The sequence below is a fragment of the Macaca thibetana genome, chromosome 15, assembly GCF_024542745.1.
Source record: "Macaca thibetana thibetana isolate TM-01 chromosome 15, ASM2454274v1, whole genome shotgun sequence".
NCBI classification, from domain to species: Eukaryota; Metazoa; Chordata; class Mammalia; order Primates; family Cercopithecidae; genus Macaca; species Macaca thibetana.
Window position 1 is genome coordinate 15,063,720 of NC_065592.1, and position 24,154 is coordinate 15,087,873.

At 43.9% G+C, this 24,154-nt stretch overlaps 2 protein-coding genes across 11 annotated transcripts in view; one reads left to right on the forward strand and one right to left on the reverse strand.

Moving 5' to 3' along the window:
* The window catches only part of NEK6 (NIMA related kinase 6), a 984,684-nt gene that overhangs the window by 764,709 nt on the left and 195,821 nt on the right, over positions 1-24,154 (reverse strand). The window lies entirely within an intron of this gene.
* The window catches only part of DENND1A (DENN domain containing 1A), a 547,088-nt gene that overhangs the window by 331,444 nt on the left and 191,490 nt on the right, over positions 1-24,154 (forward strand). For all 10 annotated transcript variants that reach the window (XM_050760580.1, XM_050760581.1, XM_050760572.1 and 7 more), the window contains one exon: positions 14,060-14,161. In XM_050760580.1, coding sequence (XP_050616537.1) covers positions 14,060-14,161 — 102 coding nt within the window. The remainder of the gene's footprint in view (positions 1-14,059; positions 14,162-24,154) is intronic.

Below are 24,154 nucleotides of genomic sequence, written 5' to 3' on the forward strand. Positions count from 1 at the left end.
GGCCATGTCGGAAGAGAGGGAAGATGCCCAGGAGGGGGCTCCAGGCCACCTGCCGAGTGAAGATCAAAGGGTTGAAAGGTCAGAGGGCTCAGCTCCCTTAACCGTATCTGTCTGTGCAATAACTATTTCAGATTGTAAATCTTAGCGATTTCATTAAGTCCTCCTGGCTGCTACTGGGGCATTGAAATAATAAAATTTTATATCTATTGCCTTTCCTGCCTCTGGCAGCCAGGCTGATACGTTCTCTGCAAGATGGTGGCGTCTTTATGAAAACCTTCCCTGGAATGATCAGAGCAGCATTAATGACGCCTCAGATTGGGAAGCTGGGGTTCACAGGACCTCATCCTCGGCAGGAGGGTGGGGGGTTTATAAGTAAAGAAGACCCACACAAACAATTTAGCAGCCTTTTAGATTGTGTAGCACCTCTCTTCTGAAAAGCAGGTCAGCAAAATATTACCTATTGCTAAATGTTTAATCTTAGGAGGAGGGGTGCACTTTCTCACTGCTGCTGCTTATTAAATAGCCCCTGTTCTAATGACCGCAGGGCCCATCCTTTTCAGCAGTCCCAAGAGCAGCCATGCATAGGTCTCACTTCTCACTCCGCAGACCTTTTGGGTGCTTTTAGAGACATGTCTCCTGAATATGATTTTCCAAATATTTTTCCTAGATCTTAAAGTTGTTAAGGACTGTGATGGGCTCCTTGGCTCTTGGGTAGGACAAATCAAAGTAATGGCTGCCCCTTTACTGCCCATATGTTTAAGACCCCCTGTAGTTTGTTTGAAAAGTTAAGAGATTTTCACAGTGAAGGTGCCATTTCTGAAATTTAAAGTGTTCCTTTTCACCGCAAGATAAGTTCACTCTGATTAAGTCCGTAATTCTCACTAAGCCATGTTTATGGGGGCAATAAACAATGTTTCAGCGTGCTTGTTAAATTGGGTTTCCAACCTCTCCACTCTTTAAAAATTGACATTTCAAATAAAAGGCAGGTGGAGATGGGAGTCGGGCTTCGCGGTTCTTAGTGATGAATGAATGATGGCAAGTGGTGGTTGTATGGGAGGAATGAGGTCCTATTTTATGGCAGGGTGACCCCAAACCATTTGGGGACTAGGCAATCAACATCCGCTTACACTCCCAGTGAAACTCTTAAATTCAAGTTCTATTGTTTCAATGTGGATGGATGCTATTTTGAACTACTGCCAGACACTTTATGCTCATTATTTAATTTTCATAATGCATCTGTGCTCTGGTAGTGGGGCCCCTATTTTACAGATGATGAAATATAGGCACAGAGAGGTTAAATAACTTGTCCAAAGTCACACAGCTAATAATTAGAAGGAGCAGGATTCAAACACAGTTATTTCATTGCGTGAAACAGTTTAGTGTGTACAAAACAAAACTATTATGCTGGCCCTACTTTTAGGGCTTGCTTGCCACTGTGTTTCAGCACTTTGGTAAGTCTGTGCAGGGAGGTCACAAGAGACGTGTGGAGGTGGCCACTGTCCTCAGTATTTGCTCAGCACCAGCTCTGTGCCTGGAAGGTGGAGTAGGCTGCACAGTGAGGAGAAAGGCACCAGGCTTTGGGGTCAGGCAGTCCCAAGCTCAAATCTTAACTCTGATACTCTAGGATCTGGGGCAAGTTACTATACCTCTTGGAGCTTCAGGTTGTTCTTCTGTAAAATGTGAATAATAAAGCTCATTTCAAGAGGTTGCTTTGAGGATGTTTTAAAATAATATATTCTAAAATACAGGTAAATATAAAATACAGTATATTTAAAAACTCAGCAGTGCTTCACAGGTACCAGTGGTAAGCATTACCACAGTGTGTGTGAATAGCGTAAGATTAAAGCAGTTATTTTAAGGGGGAGGTGATAGCGCACAGGAAACTTCACTAAACAAGTTTTAACTATGGGTCAAAGAATCTGTTGTCCACTCTGCTTGGCATGGGGTTTAGAGATGACAACTTGAGGCGGGGATAGGAGTAGTCAGGAGGGTTTTCTAGAAGAGCAGGATCTGGTGGGTGGCGGTAACGTGGCGAGCTATGTCTGGGCCATGCTTCTCATCTTATGGAATGCTGTGCCATCTTATCCGATATTTGTGCTTTGCAGCTGTGGGGAAAGGTGTTGACACTTTCTTGTCCTCTTTTTACACATGAGGAAACTGAGTCTGCAGCAGTGGGAAGCCTGCTCCAGTTTGAGACAAAACACCAGCAGATCAGAGTGTGAGTGGGCTCACCCCTCCATTCTGGATGGCGGAGCAGAGGCCAGGCTGGATGGAGGTTCTGTGTTGGGGTGGATTTCTGGAGTGGACCTGCTAGAAGAACTGGCAGAACCCAGCTCCCAGAGGTGGACCAGCTGGCACTGACCGAGCATCTGCTCGATGGTGGACTCTGTATGAAAGACGTGTTCCCAGTGTCTCCCCCAATCTTTTCAACAACCCTAAAGGTAAAGAGCATGATCCCGGCTCACAGCAAGGAAAACTGGTGCTAGAGAAGGCTGAGTGCCTTGCCTGAAGCTGCCTAGCTTGTAAGTGAAAAGGCCAGGACCCCAGCCTGGGCCCAGGACCACAGAGGGGAGAGAATGGGGCTGGTGGGTGAGTGGGGGATGGTCCACTGGAGAGAAGTCTCTTCTGCTGCATACTACTGTGCCCTTTCTCAGATCTACCCACAGCCCATCCACGAGGAGAGGCAGGGAGCCCCTTGAGTTCAGAGATCACGGTTTAATCGTCTCTGTGTCCCTAAGACCTAGCGTAGTTGACATGAATGACAGCTCCATACGTGACGCACCAAATGAGTGAGTGAATGAACACCCAGTGGATCGATGGCCAGGAAAGGGGCCATTGGAGAAAAAGCCCCTTTGCTGACCTGGCTTGAGAATCCCTGGACTTGTTAATGAGAGTCAGTGCCTATTACCTTGTGAGGGGTGGATTTGGCCTGACCTGGGAGGTGCTTACACCACTTCCCTCCTCTGCCAAGCTTCTGTTTCTGTTTAAAGCACACTGGGAAATTCCAGCGGTGTTTTCAGGGCTCCTCTGAACTGTCAGGCTTAGATTTTTAATTTTGTGGAGCAGGAAGGAGCAAATCAGTGACTCTTGGCTCCAAAGAAAAGCCACTACGTTCATCAACTGCTTGGCAGCTCGATGACCTTTGGGGCCTGTGGAAGGGAAGGAAAATGTCACTCTTCCCTCTGTGTGTATCTGAGATTTCAGGAGGGAATAAAGAGTTTAGAATACCTGAATGTTTGCCTTTCCTTTCCTGTCCTATCCACTTTCCCTCTTATTTCTCTTTCCTTTCCTCCTAGGAGGCCACCAGCTTCCCATGCTGTTCTTTGTTATGTACTCATATATATGCGCATGCATTTGGGCACATTTTGTGCATGCTGTGTAGTGGAAAGAACACTGGCTCATGGAACCCAGATTCAAATCCTTTCTCTGATGCATCCAGTTGTCAGAACACGGGCAAATTATTTAATCGTTAGCCTTCTTTCGTCATCCATCAAATAGGTGTGATTCTGTGGGAAACTCTCCCCTCCCTGGGAATTTTAGTGGTGTCTGAGCCAGGCATCAAAATACTTCAGGGCTTGATTCATCTGGTATGCCTAACAAAGGTCTGTTATATTAGTTGCTCAGTATGTTTGTTGATTGAAACAATGTGTCAGAGCAAATAATGCCATGCCTTGAGTGGAACAAAGGTATTGGTGTTCTTCTGAATGCCTAGAAGTGTTTCTTAGCCGTGTGACTTCGGACCAGTTATTTTACCTCTCTGACCCTCAGTATCCCTCTCTCTCCACAGGGACTTCATGGGGATTACATTAAATGATACATGTAAAGAGTCGGGCTGTGGGAGGAACACAGCAGCTAGTGACTGTAATTTTGTTGTTACGTGTGTCAGTAAGATGATGGATGCAGAGCATGTCATACAGTTCCTGATACACACAGGCCTCTGTAACATTGGCCGTGGCTTGGACTGATATGTAGCCATAGGAGTGCAGTTGGAGAAGAAAGGCATGTATTAGTCCATTCTCACACGGCTATAAAGAACTAACTGAGACTGGGCAATTTATAAAGAGGTTTAATTGGCTCAGAGTTCTGCAGGCTGTACAGGAAGCATGGCCTGGGAGGCCTCAGGCAACTTACAATCATGGTGGAAGGCGATGGGGAAGCTGCCACATCCCACATAGCCAGGAGGAGGAAGAGAGAGAGACGGGAATGCTACACGCTGTCAAACAACCAGATCTTGCGAGAACTCACTCACCATCACAAGAACAGCAAGGGGGAAATCAGCCCCCATGATCCAGTCATCTCCCCCCAGGCCCCTCCTCCAACACTGGGAATTACAACAGGGCATGAGATCTGGGTGGGAACACAGAGCCACACCATATCAAGGCAGCTGCTTGGAACCCAGAGACAGTCATTTAGAATAAAGTTTTGATTAATGAGCTACTAAGATGTAATTTTTGGTTTAATTTTAGCCATATTCTCTCCCTTTAAAAAAAAAAAAAAAAAAAAAACAGAAAAACTCCCAAGAAGTCATACTTACAGGGGACATACAGTATAATGTCAGGAATCACATCAAGTATGCCCCTCTCAGAGAAGGATCAACTTATACCAGACTTAGTTTAAACAAATGCAAAGCACGTTGTAGGCGTCATAATAAACATGTGAGGATGCTGTGCCCTCTCAGAGCAAAGTGTCTTTGCAGGAAGCCAGCCTAGACCCTTCTCCTTTGCTTGGAGTCCCATTACTGGTCTCAGAGGTGCTGCCTTGGGCGCTGTCTTGGCCATAAGAGAGTAGATGATGCTTACCGGCTTTGGGCGTCACCCCAGAAGGGAACTTTTTACTTAATCCTCTCACAACCCTATGTAACGAGTGGTTATAGACCCATTTTATGGATAAAGAAATTGAGGTTCAGCTAGGATTAAATCATTTATCCTGGGTCCTGTAACTAGGAATTGAGGAAGATAAAATCCCAAGCCCAATCTACCTGACTCATTCTCCTCCTCAGGACTGCAAAGGCATCTCAGAAGGACCCCAACAGTGTTGTGGCTTTGCCCTTCCCTGGAGGGAGTCAGTGCAGACTGAGAAGCAGTGTGTGTCCTGGAGCTGTCTGCCTTCACAAACACATTTTCTAACAGTAAAATAGAGTCTCAATTGAGTCACTTTTATTATAGAATTATTGCTATCTTGATTTTTTATTATAATAACTCATATATAGTGCTTCTGATATACCAGACACTATCCTAGGTATTACACATATATTAACTCATTTAATTCCAAAACAATCTGGTGAAGTCCATTGTGTTTTTTTTGTTTGTTTTTTTGGTTTTTTGGGGTTTTTTTTGGTAAACATTTTCTTGAAGTGTGAGGAAAAGATGCACCCTTCCTAAATGTACAGTTAAAGCCAGGCAAAGGGGGGCACAGTGGCATGCACCTGTAGTGCCAGCTGCTCAGGAGGCTGAGGCAGGAGGATCACTTGAGCCCAGGAGTCCAAGTCCAGCCTGGGCAACACAGCAAGACCTCATCTCTCAAAAAAGATAAAAAATTAAAAAATAACCAAACCAACACAGAAACCCACTAAATGTACAGCTAGTTGAGTTTTTACAAGGTGGACATATACATGTAACCACCACCCAGATATTGAAACAAAATATTACCAGTCCCCTAGAAACTCCTCTTGTACCCTGTTCTAGTCAGTTTCCCCCCAGCCCAAGGATGACCACTGTCCTGGATGTCAGTGCTGTTTTCATCTCATTATACAGCTAGGGAAACTGAGGCACAGGAAGTCTAAGTAATTTGCCCAAGGTAGCGCAGTTTTCATTGGCAGAGTTAGGAATCAGACTCAGGTAGTCTGGCTCCAGAGAATGCACTTTTATATGAGACGTAGCCAAGAAAAGAACAATCGCTTGGTGGCAGTTTAATGTTTAATAGCACAACAGTATAACAGTAGAGACTTACTCACATTTTCCTTTGTTCTGAAAATCAGCTGTTTAAATCCTTAGTCTTAGAACTCTAATCCATTTTATTGACACAACTTGCAAATTGCAAGGATAGAAACTTGCCTTTAATAGCCCCACATTTATTGATCACTTATTGCAATCAGACATTGTGTTAAATTTTTCATACCTCTTATCTCACTAAATCCTCGCAACACAGCTGTGCAGTATTATCCCCATTTTATTGATAAGAAAACTGAGGCTCAGAAGTGAAGAATTTGCTGACCTTTACACAGTACAGAAGCAAGACTTGAATCTGGCTGTCTTGTTCCAGACCCACAGTCTTAATCGCTGTGTTAACTCCTATCTGGCTTTCTGTGTCCACTGTGAATTAATTCTACACTAATTAATCATGCTAATTTTACATGATTGTTATCATTGCCATCATTATTATTATTCCCATTGCACTTCCTTGAGCAGACTCTGATTTGCTTTTGTTGAGCTGACATTGTCCATTCGGGCTTACGTTGACATCTGCTGCCAGGCAGGCCTCCCAGTAGAGTGGATCTAGCCACAGTCATTTCTCATTCCCCAGTTAATGAGCACTTGCCTTGTGTCAGGCACTGTGCTGGGCACTGGAGACAAATAAGATACAGCTCTGCCCTGGCGATGGTCCTGGTCTAAGGACAGCAGAAAAGATTCACCCAGTGCTGGCCTGTTTACTCTATGTGTGTCACCTCCCTGAACCACACAACCTCCATCCTAGAAAGGGTGTCCTGTTTTGCTGCACAGCTGTTGGAGGAGCAGAGGCAAAACTGAGCCCCTGCTCCTCAATGTCCAACCCTGCACTCCCAAGCCGGCTGAGTGCTGCACGCTCCTGGCCATTCTTCGGATCACCTGGGTGACATTGCCAGTGCACAGCATTGCCCTTCATCTTGTGGCTTGCTTCTAAGTACTACCTTTTTCTCACTAGCTGCCCAATTCCCTCCCTGGACAGGTAGGGCACTCCCCACCCCAATCTGTGTGGGCAGCTGGTGTGGTTTTAATTAGTGTAGCTGATATTATTTTATATTTTAGGGAGGAAATCCCATTGTTTTCATACAACCAACTCTAGAAAGTAAGGCTCAACACCATCTTGGCTACAGGAAAGAAACCAAAGAGAGTGTTTATTAAACAGACCCCCTCCTTTGTATAGGGAAGTCTATCAGAATCTCTAGGGACATCGGTTTTTTATGTTTATCCTAAGAGGGCATGACTTGAAAAGTTAAAAATCCTGGACTAGACGAAAAAGGAAAGGGACAGGGAGCCAAACACAGCCACAGATCAGAATGTACACTGAGGGGTGGCCCTGGGGAGAGTCGCCTTGTAGCATGGCATTCATTCACCATTGTTCACACACTCTTACCTTGTATGGTTGGCTGTGGTTTTATTCTGTGTTCTGGAGAGAGTGCTAATGTGTTTATCAACTTCATTAAGGTATAATTTATCACAACTCATCCATTTAAAGTATATGGTTCAATGAATACCTTCATTGGGGTATATTTATCACAACCCATCCATTTAAAGTATATGGTTCAACGCATTTTGACAGTTTTATATGATCATGAAACCACCACAATAAAGATATAGAATATTTTCATCACCCTCAAAGATCATTTGTTTTTATTTAACAAACACACAAAAAAGTGTTTTTATTTAACAAACACTTATCTTGCACTTCCCATGTGCCAGGCACTACTCCAAGTACTTTAAAATATTAACCCATTGAATCCTCACAAGTCTGTGAGGTAGGTACTGTTATCCCCTGTTTATCAAGGAGGCAACTGAGGCACAGAAAGATTAAGTGACATGCCCAAGTTGGCACAGCTGGTGGATGGTAGAGATTAATTGGAACCCAGACTGGCTTTGGATCTATGTTCTTCACCTCTAGGCTCTGCTGCCTCGCCTCTCATTCATTCATTCATTCATTCATTCATTCATTCATGAATTGTCTGCTCTTGGGCAAATATTGGGGTAGGAGTTGAGAGTAGAGAAATCTGATTCTCAACCCCCAAAAGCCCGTAGACTAGGGAAGGAATCAGATACCTACCTAAGTAACTCACCATCAACACGTTATTCTAATTGTGCAGATAAACCGTAGGGGAGCACAGGTCATGGGAGGCTTGCCGCTGCCTCAGTCTCTCCAGCCAGGCATGGCTGAGGTCTAGGAACCATTGGAGGAGAGGGGACAGGCAAGCAAGAGAACTGATGAGCACCTGTTAGGGCCATTCTGGGAATTATGCTGAATCTTTTACATACATTAGCCTATCAAAGCCTCACACGACTCCGTGAGATAGGTGGTGGTATGATCTCCATTCTACAGGTGAGAACCTGGAGGACTTATGCAGTCAAGTCAGTTGCCTACAGTAAGCCCCCTGGTCAGGGACAAGCTAGAGGTGAAATACTAGAGCTGGTGTCCTCTCAGCTGCCCCTGACCACACCCCATACTACGGGTTTTTCCTTTCCTGGCCTGAAAGGCAGGGGTCAAGTTCAGACTGTCTGTGACAAAGCAGAAAGAAGAAGACATTCTTCATTAACAATATATATGGGAAAGTGCCATTTTTTGTGTGCGTTTCTCTATGTAAGAAATGCCATTTGGAAAGCCAGTGTGCATGTCAGTTTTTTTGTTTTTTTTTTTTTTTTTTTCATTCTGAGAAAAAGCCTATAGAGTCTGGTGGGGGGAAGGGTTTGCAGCTGGCAGGAGCTTTGGCATATGCTGTAACTAAAAAGAGAGGGAATGTGTTGGTGGGACAAGCTACCGGAGAGCTGTCTCGGTGTGCCGCGGTACTAGTAAGTGTTTTAATTGGGTAGGGTTTTTGGAGGACTATTTTGACATCTGCTCGTGTCTTTGCTGATTTTTCTTCACTTATAGTAGGAAACACAAGCTGTGGATAAAATGACTTTAAAATAATTGGAAGTAAAGATATCTCTCTCAAAGTCGAATTTGAGAGGGACACTTTTTAAGAAGTGGAAACTAAATTCCACTTCTAGGAATGCATCCTAAAGCACAAAGCTTTATGCCTACAGATTTCATGACAATATTATATACAGTAATTTCTTCAAAAGTGGAAATAACATCCCACAAAAGGGGCTTAGTTGAGTTTGTTTCCATGTAGTAGGATACACTGTCACAATTAGTAATGATCTACACAAAGTTCTTAATGAAGTGGATCACTGCTTATATCAGAATCAGGGAGAAAATCAGAAGTGTTAAGAATTATTTCAACTGGCCAAACACAGTGGCTCACACCTGCCATCCCAGCACTTTGGGAGGCCGAGATGGGTGGATCACGAGGTCAGGAGATCGAGACCATTTTGGCCAACATGGTGAAACCCCATCTCTAGTAAAAATACAAAAATTAGCTGGGTGTGGTGGCGCATGCCTGTAATCCCAGCTACTCGGGAGGCAGAGGCATGAGAATAGCTTGAACCCAGGAGGCAGAGGTTGCAGTGAGCCAAGATCATGCCACTACACTCCAGCCTGGCAACAGAGTGAGACTCCATCTTAAAAAAAAAAAAAAAAAAAAAAAAAAAAAAAAGAATTATTTCAACTTTGCTTTAACACATAGGAAAGGGAGAATATGGAAGGAAATGGACCAAAACATTGTCTCCAATGGAGGGACTGGGGTAACTGTAATTTTCTTCTTTAAACTTTTCTGTCTTTCCCCCCTTTTTTTTTTTTTTTACACAGAGAGTTTCACTCTTGTCACCCAGGCTGGAGTGCAGTGGCACCATCTCAGCTCACTGCAACCTCCACCTCCCAGGTCCAAGCTATTCTCCTGCCTCAGCCTCCCAAGTAACTGGGATTACATGCACCCACCACCACACCTGGGTAATTTTTTGTATTTTTAGTAGAGACAGGGTTTTGCAATGTTGGCCAGGCTGGTCTTGAACTCCAGACCTCAGGTGATCCACCTGCCTCAGCCTCCCAAAGTGCTGAGATTACAAGCATGAGACACCATACCCGGCCTTTCCCATTTTTTTAATAGTAGGCATCTATAATTTTTTTTTTTTTTTTTTTTTTTTTTTGAGATGGAGCCTCACTTGGTCACCCAGGATGGAGTGCAGTGGAGCGATCTTGGCTCACTGCAAGCTCTGCCTCCCATTTCATGCCATTCTCCTGCCTCAGCCTCCTGAGTAGCTGGGACTACAGGTGCCCGTATTTTTCGTAGAGATGGGGTTTCACCGTGTTAGCCAGGATGGTCTCGATCTCCCGACTTCATGATCTGCCCGTCTCGGCCTCCCAAAGTGCTGAGATTACAGGCGTGAGCCACCGCACCCATCCTATCTTTTATGATAAAAAGGAAAGTAGTATTTTATGTAAGACAAAGCAGACTCTGAGCGTGTTAATATAACTGTGTCCTGAACAGATAGATACTCATTCTGATGTCTGAGTGATCGGATTAGGGCTATCTTCAGAAGAAAGTCAGCTTTGGGGTCCGACTGCGTTCAAAAGTCGACTGCCGCTCCCTAGCTCTGACTTTGGGCAGCTTGTTTGACCTCTCTGCACCCCCACTTGGTTCCCATGTGGAGATGCTAGTGTCCCTGACTGACGGCGTGGTTAAGATGAGAGGCTCTGGCACCTGGCGATGGTTTGGCTTCCTTCCTCATCCGCGCTTCCTGTCCCCACCCCCAGTTTGAGTGTTTCTTGCCTTTCTTCATTCCCCTGGTTGCCTTGATCCTTTGGGGTCTGGGCACTGTCCGGCGAGCTGGGCTCCAATTCTTTCGTTGGGAACAGTGAGCTTCAGGAAGGCCCTTGAGTCCACGCCAGCCCTTTTAGAAGAGGCCTTGCCACCAGGAGGGCAGCATTGTCCTTCAAGAGGAAACTCTGCCGCCCCAGCTCCTGCCTGGAGCCTGGTGCTTGGGGCATTTTGGTTACTAAGGGGACCCTGGCCTGCTAAGTTAGAAAAAGGGGCCAGGTTTTTTCCTATTCTTCAGCCTACTGCCATTGTTGAAAAAGTAAACACTCCACACAGCTTAACCGGCAAGTCCTCCAGCCAGGAGTGGGAAGAAATCAAAAGCCTATTCCAGCCCAGCGGTGGAGAGCCTACAAGGGCTGGTCTGTGCTGCTGGGGCCCAGTGGCAACGCAGAAACAAGGCCTGATTCTGGTCCAGAATCAACATCCCATTCACGGGGCCTTTCAGCCCTGGAGGCTTCTCTCCAATGACCATCATCTCCTGCTGCCTTCTGTTTGGGGCTGTTTGGAAGGTCAGAGGAGGCAAAGTAGTTGATTCTGGGGTGCACAGCCCTCTGCTCTGTCCTGGAGGCGGGTGCGTCCTTCAGGATGTTATGAGTCCTTCTCTGATTCTGTTTCCTGTGACTGTGGGCAGCCTTTGAAGTGAGAGACCAAGCAAGAAGGGGCCCCAAGGATTTTTGCCCTCAGGCCATTGCCACTACAGCCTTCCAGACTGACTGTGGCTATTGTGTGTATTATAAAAGTAGTAATAATAGCCACTATTTATTACATCCTACTGTGTGGCCAGCATTATGGGTGTGTTTGCTCTCATCACAGCAGCCCTGGGGGAAGTGAGAGAAGTAGGGTGGCCACAGTTAGCATTTTAATTTTACAGACAAAGCCAATTAGTAGACACATCACCTTGGGCAAGCTACTTCTTGGAGCCTCAGTTACTCATCTATGAAATGGGGATAATGATATCTCACCTCCAGCCCCATGGATGGAATGAAAGCATCTGTGTGGCAGTGCTCTGTGAGCCTGAGGTGTGACATCAGTGAAAAGGAGGGCTGTTGATGCTATTTTGGTACCTTCCTGCTAGCACACTGCTGGGCATTTGGCCTGTTGGGTTGCAGAGTGAGGCAGCTAGGGAGTCCTGGACAATCCCCTGTGAATCTCAGCGTTCTTCTGTGTAAAATGGAGATTATGCTTCAAATAACAAAAGCGCTGTAAAATACGAACTTGTTTTTCGTATCATTAGGTTGGTGCAAAAGTAATTACGCTCTGCCGTTACTTTGGTAAAAACTGCAATTACTTTTGTACCAACCTAATATGATCAAAGTTCTCCATTCGCTAATATCTTTTTACCCTATAAATAAGGCAGCAGGTAATAATGGGTGTTGGGGTTTGGAGGAAAGAATAAACTCCTGCATCAGCAATTGTGTCCCTCCTCTGTGGTTCTCAGCCCATAGTAAGCACTTAGAAATTGATGGATAGGTTTGTGGATGAGCCCCAGAGGCCTGGAGAAGTTAGTGGATAGCAGGAGTTGGAGGCTCTGATGGTGTTAAGTGAAAAGGTTCCAGGATTCTGCTGCCTGGGAGTGTTTTTTCAACCCTACGAGGCTTGTGACCAGCGTGGCTCCACCCTCCTGCTGGGAAGAATCTTGAAATGTTTACTTAGGTACCGTGTTCTGCCCTAGAGGCTGGGATTTAAGAGAGTGAATGTCAACCATATTAATGTGCACTTACCAGGTGTCAGTCATGTTGTCAGGGGCTGATTATTTTGCAGTGGTGAGCCACAGATGAGCCCCTGAAGGAGCCCACACCCCAACAGGGGAGGCAGAGAGGTGCTGGGGCTCAGAGTGACAAGGGCTATGTGGAGGTCAGTCTCCCTGTGGGTGTCTGACGATGAGGAGGTGGATGGTGCAGTGCAGAGAGCATGGCCTGGGGAGGCAGCCGGGCCTGTGGTTTCTTCTGCCTCTTACCTCAGCGCGCTGAACTTCATCTTCCTCAAATTTCCAACATTGAGGGCAATAACATCCACTTTACAGGGGTTGGTAAGAATTAAATGAAATAAGGTGAGTGAAGCACAGAGCAAGAGCTAGGAAGCTTCTAGTATATGCTACTTGTCCATTTCCAGGGCATTGGAAACTGGAGCTTGAGCAGCCATTGGATGTCTGCCTCCATTGCCAGCCTACACCGTGTTCTGGGGTGAATTAGGAAAAGGCATCTGCCCCCTTTCCCCGACTGGTGCCACTCAGCAGGCACGTGGGTTGGCAGATTTCAGCCCTAGCTTAGGTGGTTGGCATCTGAGGAGTGCCTACCTGCACAGCCATGTGCAGCATGCTCAGAGGTTGACCAGTAATGGAATTGATCCTTTGTATGCAGTGACCACAGGTCCCATCGTATGCCTGTTGCCCTGGTGTAAGATGAGGTCTTTCACATCCAAATGTATCCCAGTTTAGACAGCAAATGATAGGATCTTTCTATGCAAAATAAAATAAAGACAATAGTTCTAAAGCCTCTGACTCAAAAGGAATGTGCTTGATATGTAATGGGGAGGGAGGATTGAATGGGACCAGGAGTGGCGGGTAGGCAGGAGAAACACAAAGATGGATTCTTAGTAGTGGATAAGTAGTGTGATTAAAAATTTGAAACTCAGGCTACACCCTGTCTTGGATTCACACAGGCTATGGGGAATTGCTGCCAGATTGCGGGGAGGATTCTTTTTTTCTCCATATTGTCCGTTCATCCCTTCTCCTGTCACCAATCATGAAAACCTTGTAGGCATGAGTTTCCCTCATCTTTTCTATTACTGTGCCAATAGAATAATGGCTTATGGCCAGAGCTTCTGAGCCATTACTAGCTGGATATCTGTGGAAAATTGAACCAAATTGAAAGTGTGACCTTCCTACTTGGCATTTAAGGGAAGTGTTAACAGTAGGCCACACACAATATTCCATACCCAAGAATGACAGGATCCAAAAGAGAGATGGGCAAGTAGCCTTTGTTAAATTAGGGGGCTGGATTGAATGGGGATATCACGAGAACATAGCCATATATCAGCATTCCTGGGGCCAGAGCTTTTGACCTCAGCGTCTGTTAAATGTATAGGGGAAAAATGATGATGGGATGTAATGATCCCTCTTACTTTCTGGCTGTGTGACCTGGGGCATGTTACTGAGCCTCTGTGAACCCTTTTCACTCCTGGTACTTGGGGATAATCATGCAAGCTCACAGAGATTTTATGAGAGTTCAGTGAGCTAACAAATGTGAACCTCCTACCATTGGGCCTGCTGCAGAGTAAGACTTTGGCAAATGTCACTTTTCTTCTCTGTGCCTCTTCCCCAGAGAAGGCAGGGGAAGTGTGTCTTGATGGCACCTCAATGACCTTCTCTTCTGGATTTTTTTCTCCTTGCAGAAAGTCAGAAACATGGCCCTGGATGATGTCGTGATCCTGAATGTGGACACCAACACCCTGGAAACCCCCTTCGATGACCTCCAGAGCCTCCCAAACGATGTGGTAGGTATCTGAGCTCGCGAGGATCTAACTTCTGTGAGCTCCTGCAAAGAAATGAACGTGACTTTGGGACATGGGGAAGGAGAGGAAATAGCCAAGGTTTTCCTGTGACCTGAGAACTACAGTTTGTTTCTCCATTGAAACCTTTGTCTCAGTGTAGAAAGTTAGAAGGTGACCAGGCGCGGGGGCTCACACCTGTAATCCCAGCACTTTGGGAGGCCGAGGCGGGTGGATCACTTGAGGTCAGGAGTTCAAGACCAGCCTGGTCAACATGGTGAAACCCCGTCTCTACTAAAAATACAAAAATTAGCCAGGCATGGTGGCTCATGCCTATAATCCCAGCTACTCGGGAGGCTGAGGCAGGAGAATCACTTGAACCCGGGAGGTGGAGCTTGCATTGAGCTGAGATTGTGCCACTGCACTCCAGCCTGGGTGACAGAGTGAGACTGACTCCGTCTCGAAAAAAAAAGATAGAAAGTTAGGGCCCACGCCTGTAATCCCAGCACTTTGGGAGGCCGATGTGGCGGATCATGAGTTCAGGAGAGCGAGACCATCCTGGCTAACATGGTGAAACCCCGTCTCTACTAAAAATACAAAAAATTAGCTGGGCGTGGTGGCACGTGCCTGTAGTCCCAACTACTCAGGAGGCTGAGGCAGGAGAATTGCTTGAACCTGGGAGGTGGAGGTTGCAGTGAGCTGAGATCGCTCCACTGCCCTCCAGTCTCGGTGACAGAGCAAGACTCCATCTCAAAAAAAAAAAGAAAGTTATAAGGTGGTTTACTTTTTGAGTCTATTTTGCTCTTGAACTTTTATAAGAAAGACTGTGAAGCGACCTTAGTGTCTAGACCTCTCCTCTGAGGGTCTCGCCACCTCTCCCCAGCACATTGCCACCTCTAGAGATCAGGACAGCTCCCTCCGAGTAACACCACAGAAGGCAGCTGGTGGGGTTTTCAGTGTGAACAATTTGGGGTACTTCAAACCTACATTTTTTTCCTAGACCATCATCAAATAGCCTTTTCCCTGCATAGTAGAGTATCAGGTGCCAGTGCTCTCAGTGTAGCTGTGCACCCTCTGCGTCACACTTTGTTGCCTCAGGTCTACACAGAATGTGGGTTCTATTGAGCAAAAAGTAATTGGCTGCCACATTTGCCACACTAACATCTGCCTATATACCCATCTCCTGTTGCTACTTGGAGCAGCCCTGTAGGCAGCTGTGTGAGGTAGACCCATTCTCCCCTTGTCCATGCCGGTGAGGATTGGGCCTCACCAGCAAGCATGGTTTTATCGTTTCTGCTTTGACCTCCGTAGCTCTGCCTGCAAGAAGATCTGTAGAATTATCCTGACTTCCAGAGTGAAAGGGGTTGTTGTTCCTGGCCATGTGGTGCTCATATGTGTCCTGGTCGGGGGAGTGTTTTACCTGGTGGGCATTGATGCACCATCACTGCCAGGAGCCCCAGTGGCACCCTGTGGGTAGCTGTCTGAAAGGATTGCTGTTTGTTGATGAATGTCTTGCAGGATAATTTCTTTCCTTTTTTTTTTTTTTTTTTTTTTTTTTGAAACAGCATCTGGCTCTGTCACCCAGGCTGGAGTGCGGTGCGCTATCTTAGCTTACTGCAGCCTCTGCCTCGTGGGCTCAATCAATCCTCCTACCTCATTCTCCCAAATAGCTGGGACTATAGGCACATGCCATCATGCCCAGCTACTTTTTGTAGAGACAGAGTCTTGCTGTGTTTCCCAGGCTGGTCTCATACTCCTGAGCTCAAGCAATCTGCCCATCTCAGCCTCCCAAACTGCTGGGATTACAAGCATGAGCCACTGTGCCCAGCCATAACAGTATTTCAAACTTCTCTACACCTAACTCACTGTGAGATTTTGGGGGAGTCATTTGTACCCTACAGCAGTGCTCCACTTATAATTCAGCAGTGGCTGCCATTCACTGGCTTATTGCACTGAGCTCCCATCATTGACCTCTCATTGACTCTTCATGCCACTCTGAGGATGGTCTTTTCCTTACTCCTGCTTGACCCATAGAGCTAGAGAGAGGTGGAGCCAAGGTGTGAACTCAACCCTGTGGGTCTACAGAGCCCATGTGGCCCCTTTGCCCTACTAGGTGTCTTCTGCATTTAGGATGTCATTCATCCTGAATGACAGTATTGTAGCCCTGTGGAACAGGTGATCTCTCCCTTCTACAGAGAGGAGAGAACCTCAGAGAGCATGTGCCTTGCCTTAAATCCTGTAGGTGATTAGGGGCACGGCTGAGATTGGACCCCCAGTCTGTGCTGCCTCTACTCTGTGTATCCCGCCTCCCTCTGAGGCAGCAAGAGACGACAGAACTTAGGAAAAATTAAAGTGTGAGACAGGCAGGAGGACCTATAAGGTGTGAGAATCATGTCAGGACAGAGTACATGGTTGGTACCCTAGGGCCTACTAGCTATAATTTGAGTTCTTTTGGTCCAAGGAATGTGAGGCTCCCATCCCTGTTTCCCTTCAGTGGACGAGCACCTCTTGAAGCCATGGATATCTTAGGCATGGACCTGGCAACTGCCTAGTGAATGTGGGAAGTGAACCTGAGGTCTGTCAGGTGCAGGAAATGGCCAAGGGCCCTGTGGCAGCATGAGATGAGTGACTGGCAGCTCAGAAACCATGGAGTGGACTGACTGGTCCCACCTGCACTGCTCTGACCCTGTGCTGGCACTGAGCAGCAAAGAGAAAGCAGATCTTCAAAGACTGTATGTCAGTAAGGGAAACAGATATGTCAATTACATATCCATTACAGTGTAGCATAATAGGGACCACAGGGAAATAGGAATCGGGCACAGAAGGGCCCAGGAGACAGAGTAACAAAATTTTGGGGAGGATAATGGAGTCTTTCTGAAGATGGCAAATTCCAAGATGCCTTTTAAATGACAAGTAAGGTAGCCTCGGGGAATCAAAGTAACTTGGGTGAGTTATTTTCCCTCTTTGAGCCTCAGTTTTCCACATTAAAAGAGGAGTACCAGGCCTGCTCTCAGGATTATTATGGCAAACAGTTATGGTAATGATTATCAAATGCCTGGCACAGTGCTTGCATGTTGTCGGTGTTCAAGAAATGGTACCTGCATTTGTTTTTAATAAAATTGTTGCTGATAATTACAGGCAAGGTTGGAGGACAGTTAATAACCTCCATGTCCTGACAGTCTCAGCCTGCACAAATGGGACCTCCTCTATGCAAGCTGGTTTGTAACAGGGTTGAGAATGTTCTGTAGCAGTGGTTTCCAGCTTGGGCCTCTCATTAAGGATTCTGAAGATTGTAATGGGGGGGATGTGGTCTGTAAGGTATTTATTGTATTTCAGTGGAATTCACAGCTTTGATTCTGTGATGCTACACGAGCTATCAAGAGGAGAAATCAAGCCCTGCCTGTCTTTGTGTCCCCTGCATTTAGCATAGGACCTGGTAATTTTAGTGTATCAGCCTATCCATCATTGACCTTAAAGTCTCCCGTTTTGCCAAAGCTGTGTGTTTACTCTGACAGATTCTGCTTCTTAAGCATTTGGTAAATCCACATCCTCTTGCTCATCCCTCCTAAACACCACCTAATCTAAGCTTTTATTTTCCTCCTGCATTATTAGCAGCAGACTCAAGACTGGTTCATTGACTCCAGCCTCATCCCTCCAATCTTTCCTCCTCATGCCCCAGGGTGACCTTTCTAAAAACATAAACTCCATTTCCCACCTACCTAAAACTATTCCATCAGTGAATGTAATTTTTCAAAAAAACATTTAAGGACAAAAAAATTCTCCTATAACTTCCCGTTACCTAGAGATTCAAGGCAACTTCCCTTTGTTGGCTTTGAAATCAAACAGACCTGTTTTCACATCCTGACTTCCTCACTTCATGTCCGTGTGATCTTGGGCAAAATTACTTCAGCTCTCTAAGCCTTAATTTCCATATAAGGTTGTTTGAGAATTAAATGTAATATATATAATATATTTAAAACATCTATCAGCACAATCGACAGTAGCTGATGATGATGAATTACGGATGTGAATTATGATCAGCATGGCATTCAGGCCTCCTTCATGATATCCCCCTGTTTTTGTTTTTCCATAGCTGTGTTTCTCTCCCCTCCCTGCTTTAAACTCTGTACTGCAGGTTTTTAGAACTGTTAACGGTTGTCCCAAATTTACATGTTGTTTCATGACTTCATACTTTGTGTACAGCATTTCTTTTGTCCCAATGTCTTACCTCATCTATTAATCTCTTACTCTTCAAGACCTGCTCTCAAGTATTTAATCACACACACACACACACACACACACACACACACACACACACACGTACACACACAGAATCTTTTCTGACCTTCACATAGATTTGACCATATCTTTCTCTGTCCCCACAGCCCCTGTGTACCTTGTTTAAGTGTACTGATTTATTACCCATTTCCCTTTTACTTGTGAGTTTTTTGGGGGAGCAGTAATTGAGTTTTATTCATCTTTGTTTTCCAAGGATCTAGCAGCCACTGAATAGATAGATGGAAGGATAGAAGGCACATATGGATTGGGTTATTATGGTAGATGAAATATTGTAAAACATGGCATCTATGCTGGAAATTTTATTAAAAGGGGCTTTGGGCCAGACATAGTGGCTCATGCCTATAATCCCAGCATTTTGGGAGTCTGAGGCAGAAGGATTGCTTGAGGCCAAGAATTCAAGTTTGCAGTGAGCTGTGTGATTGCACCACTGCTCTCCAACCATTATAGAATAATTGGAACTGGATTAATCCTCCCACAATTAACAATTAAAACTCTGGGCAAATATGAAAACAGCTGTTTTCACATGTTGGACAGCAGACAAGACAAGATTGTTATCCCTGAGTGAAAGGAAGCCAGTGAGGTGAGGCCTACTATCCCACTGGCTTTCTGCCTTGAGGCATTTTGTGGATACTGGTACTAGAAGGGGAATCCCCAGCAAAGCACAACAGTCGTGGGGAGCTGAAAGGTTAAAGAACAGTTTGAAGAGGAGATGGTTTAAATTTACAGGTGAGAGTATCAGATAGGAGGGAGCTAATCAGCCAAAGAGCTCCAGAAACCTGAATTAACAAACCTGCTGAAGACTAATCTGTCCACATGTAGGGTAAAACTCCTGACAGGAGACTATAAGATGAACAGTTCTCAGAGCTCACACAAGTCTAGGAATCCTGCAAGTTCTGACCAACCAGAGTCAGAGATCTTGTTGATCGTTCAGGACAATGATAAGAGACACCAGTAGGGCATGACTTGATAGTACATCTAAATTAGCTATAGAGTAAAGATCATTTTAGCCCTACCCTGAAAGAGCTTAAAATTAAGCTTTGAGAGGCATAAGAGAGGGCTTTAGGGGTCCTAAAATGTGCTGGATTTTAATGTGAGTGCCAGTTACATGGGGATGAATTCGTCAAGCTGAGCACCAATGTGTGCATTTTTATGTGTGCATGTTAAACTTTGATAAAAAGTTTTAAACAAACCTATTTCTTTTTTATTAAGTCTTTAAAAGATCAATCTGATGTGCAATAAATCTAACCTTGTGTCAAAATAAACTTCAACCCTCTTTAAAAGAAGGCAACAAAATCCAATATTCGATAACATAACGTTCACAGTATCTAACATCTTATTTAAAAAGTGCAAGACACGTTGAGAATGAGGAAAATGTCACCCGTAACGAGAGGAAAATTAGTCAATAGAAACAGACTCAGAAGTGACAGATAAGATAGAACTAGCAGATAAAGACTTTAAAGTAGATTTTATGAAGACTATAAATATGTTCATGAATTTAAAGGAAGACCTGATTAAATGAAGGGAGAAATGGAAGATATTTTAAAATGAAAGGGAACATCTATAAGCAACAAATACACGTAGAATGAAAAAAAAATCACTTATGGGACTAAGAGGATATGAGATACCACTGAATAAAACATCAGTGAATTTGAAGATATATCAATAAAAACTCCTCAGTGTAAAGCTAAGAAAGGAAAAAGACTGGAAAAAGTTAACAAAACTCAGTGACCCTATAGCATAATATCAAGAGGGCTAATATACTTGCAACTGGAGTCCCAGAAGGTAAGGAAGGTGAGGAAAGACTAGAAAAAATATTTTAAAAGAGTATAGCGGATTTTTTTTTCAATTTTGATAAAATAATACTCAGAGCTCCAAGAAGCTCAATAAACTTGAAACACAATGGACCCAAACAAAACCACACAAAGATACATTTTGATTAATTGCTCAAAACCAAGAAAAGCTTAAATTAGCCAGAGAGAAAAAGATATGAGAAGTAATTATAGTAGACTTATTGCCAGAAACCATTTAAGGCAGAAGACAATGGAATGACATTTTTAAAGTAATGAAAGATAATTTTTATCAACCCAGAATTCTATATCCAGTGAAATTATCCTTCAAAAATGAAAGCACTGAGGCAGGCAGATCACCTGAGATCAGGAGTTCAAGACCAGCCTGGCCAACGTGGTAAAACCCCATATCTACAAAAATACAAACATTAGCTGGGCATGATGGTGGGTACCTGTAATCCCAGCTACTCAGGAGGCTGAGGTGGGAGAATTGCTTGAACCCAGGAGGCAGAGGTTTCAGTGAGCTGAGATTGTGCCACTGTACTCCAGCCTGGGAAACAGAGTGAGAATCTATCTCAAAAAAAAAAAAAAAGAAGGCAAAACTAAGACTTTTTCGAACAGATAAAAAATAGGAGAAATCATTGTCAGCTGACCTGCTCTACAATAAATGTTAAAAGAAGTTCTTCGGGGGGTGGGAAATGATATTATAGGGAAATTTGAACTGTAATGAAGTGAAAAGAACCAGAAATAGTAAATATATGGGTACATGTAAGAAACTTATTTTCTCATTTTTAATTTCTAAAAGTAAAAATAATACCAGTGGAGATATTCTGCTGGTAATAATACCAGTAGTGCGTGGAGAATAGAAGTGTTCTGTTTAAAGGTTGTTATGTTACCTCTATACAAAAACTGGCATTAAAAAATAATGTTATTTGAAGGTAGACTGTATTAAGTTAAAGATTTATATTATAAACATTACACGGGACACTAAGGGAGGAAAAAATAAGACAGATATATATAGCTAATAAGCCAATATTGAAGGTCCAAAACATTTTGTGGGGAAAGAGTAAACATGACAACAGATGGAACAAATAGAAAAGTTAGCAAGATGATAGTGTCTATACATTGTGTAGACACTCCAATTTACAGAGGTTATCATATAGAAAAGCAAGACCCAGTTGTATGCTTTCTATAAGAATTCTACTTTAAATATGAAGAGTCAAATAGATTAAAAGTAAAAGGATAGGAAAGATATGCCAGCCAAACGCTAATCCAAAGAGAGTTGGGGGCAAAGAAACAGATCATCCTTATAGAAGTATACCAAATAATACTTGTAAATACTGTCCTATCCAGGAGAAGGAGCTTAATCGCCCCTTGACCCTACTTGGGTGTGGGCTAGAATGTATTTATTCCTAAAAAAAAACTGTGTGTGTAAAGAGAAAAGGAGTAACTTTAGTGGAGAAACTGGCAGACACTACCTTAACCAAACGATCAATTTTAACATCACCAGTGATGTCATGTGGATATCATATAACCACTGATGTGATGTAATGAGGATACTTCACCTCTGTGGTATTCTTTCCAAAAATCCACTCTAATCATGGCAGAAACTTCTGAGAGACTCAAATTTGGGAACATTCTACAAGAGGGGTCCCCAACCCCTGGTCTGCGGGTTGATGCCAGTTCATGGCCTGTTCAGAACCCAGCCACACAGTAGGAGGTAAGCAGCGAGTGAGCATTACCACCTGAGCACCCCACCTCCTGTCAGATCAGCAGTGGCATTAGATTCTCAAAGGAGCGTGAACTCTGTTGTGAACTGCGTATGCAAGGGATGTAGGTTGTGTGCTCCTTATGAGAATCTAATGCCTGATCATCTGAGGTGGAACAGTTGCATCCCAAAACCATCCTCCCTTGCACCTCCCCACCATCCCACTAGTCCATGAAAAGATTGTCTCCCACAAAACTGGTCCCTGGTGCCAAAAAGGTTGGGGGACTGCTGTTCTACAAAATACCGGACCAGCGTTTCTCACAATTGTCAAGGTCATAGCAAAGGAAAGACAAAGAAACTGTTCTAAGCCAGAGGACACTAAGGAGACATGACAACTAAATGTAATGTAGGATCCTGGGTTGGATCCTGGGATAGAAAAATAACATGAATGGAAAACTGGTGAAATCACAATGAAGTCTGGAGTTTAGTTAATACCAATGTGCCATTGTTAGTTTCTTAGTTTTGACCAATGTATGGTGGTAATCTAAGATATGCAAGCTTGTCCAACCTACCCCACTTTGTTGTTGTGGCTGTTCTGTTTTGTTTTAGGCTTTTAGCAGCCTGAAGCCGTAGCTTTTAGTTTCTCTCTCTAGTGATAAGTGGAAAAGAGGGATGAGGAAGGGGCTTTGCTGGCCCGACCAGAAACAAACTAAGAACCCATGACTGCATTCTCTCCCTTGGACACCCCTGTTTAGGGGAAACTGAAACTGGGTAAGGAGAATATGGGTCTTCTTTGTACTATCTTTGTAACTTTTCCATAAATCTAAAAATATTTCAAAATGAAAGTTTATTTTAGAAAAAGAAGGGAGTATTATGAATAACTTTATGTCTAAAATTTTGACAAATTAGGTAAAATGAACAAATTCCTTAAATTACAGAAAGTGACTCAAGAAGAAATAGAAAAATGGCACTATTTCTTTTCTTTTTTTTTTTTTGAGACGGAGTCTTGCTCTGTCGCCCAGGCTGGAGTGCAGTGGCGCAATCTCAGCTCACTGCAAGCTCCGCCTCCCGGGTTCACGCCATTCTCCTGCCTCAGCCTCCCTAGTAGCTGGGACTACAGGCACCGCCACCACGCCCGGCTAGTTTTTTTGTATTTTTAGTAGAGACAGGGTTTCACCGTGGTCTCGATCTCCTGACCTCGTGATCCATCTGCCTCGGCCTCCCAAAGTGCTGGGATTACAGGTGTGAGGCACCGCGCCCGGCCAGAAAAATGGCACTATTTCTATTTAAGAATTGTGAATCTGTAAAACTTTCCCACAAAGAAAACTCTAGGCCCAGAGAGCCTCCCTGGTTCATTCTATCATATATTTAAGAAGAACTAATACAATCTTAACACCAACTTTTTCAAAAAACAGAGGTAAAAGGAAGATGTCTCAACTTATTTTATGAGATCAGCTTTACCCTTACTTGAAAACCAGACAAATAATTTCCAAAAAAAAAGGAAACTACAGACCAATATACATAACCAATATAGATGTAAAAATCTTTAACAAAATATTATCAAATTGAATCCAGCAATATATAAAAAAGATAATAACCTTTTTTAAAGATGTGAATACAGGTTGGCTAAATATTTGAAAAACCATGTAATCTATTATATCAATAAACTGAAAAGGAAAATAATAAGATATATGCAAAAAGAATTTTAGGAAAAATTCAGCACTATTCCTGATAAGAACTCCTAGAAAGTGAAGTATTCTCACTATGGTAGAGAGCATCTAGAAAAGACCTACAGCTCACATCATACTTAATGGTGAAAGACTGATTTCTTTCCCCCTGAGAATGAAAAAACGTACCTGCTCTTCTTATATCTATTCAATGTTGTACTAGAGGTTCCCACCAGTTCACTAAGACGGGGAAAAGAGGTAAAGCCCAAATGGTTAGAAAGAAGTGAAATTCTCTTTATTCAGACAACTTGATCGTGTATATGGAAAATTCTAAGGAGTCTCATAAATGAATTTAGCAAGGGTGCAGGATAAAGTCAGTATACAAAAATCAAGTGTATTTCTATATACTAGTAACGAGCAATTGAAAATGAGATTTTTTAAAGTACCATTTAAAATAGCATACAAAACACAAAATACTTAGGAATAAATTTAAGAAAATATGTTGAAGATTTGTATCCTGAAAGCTATAAAACATTTC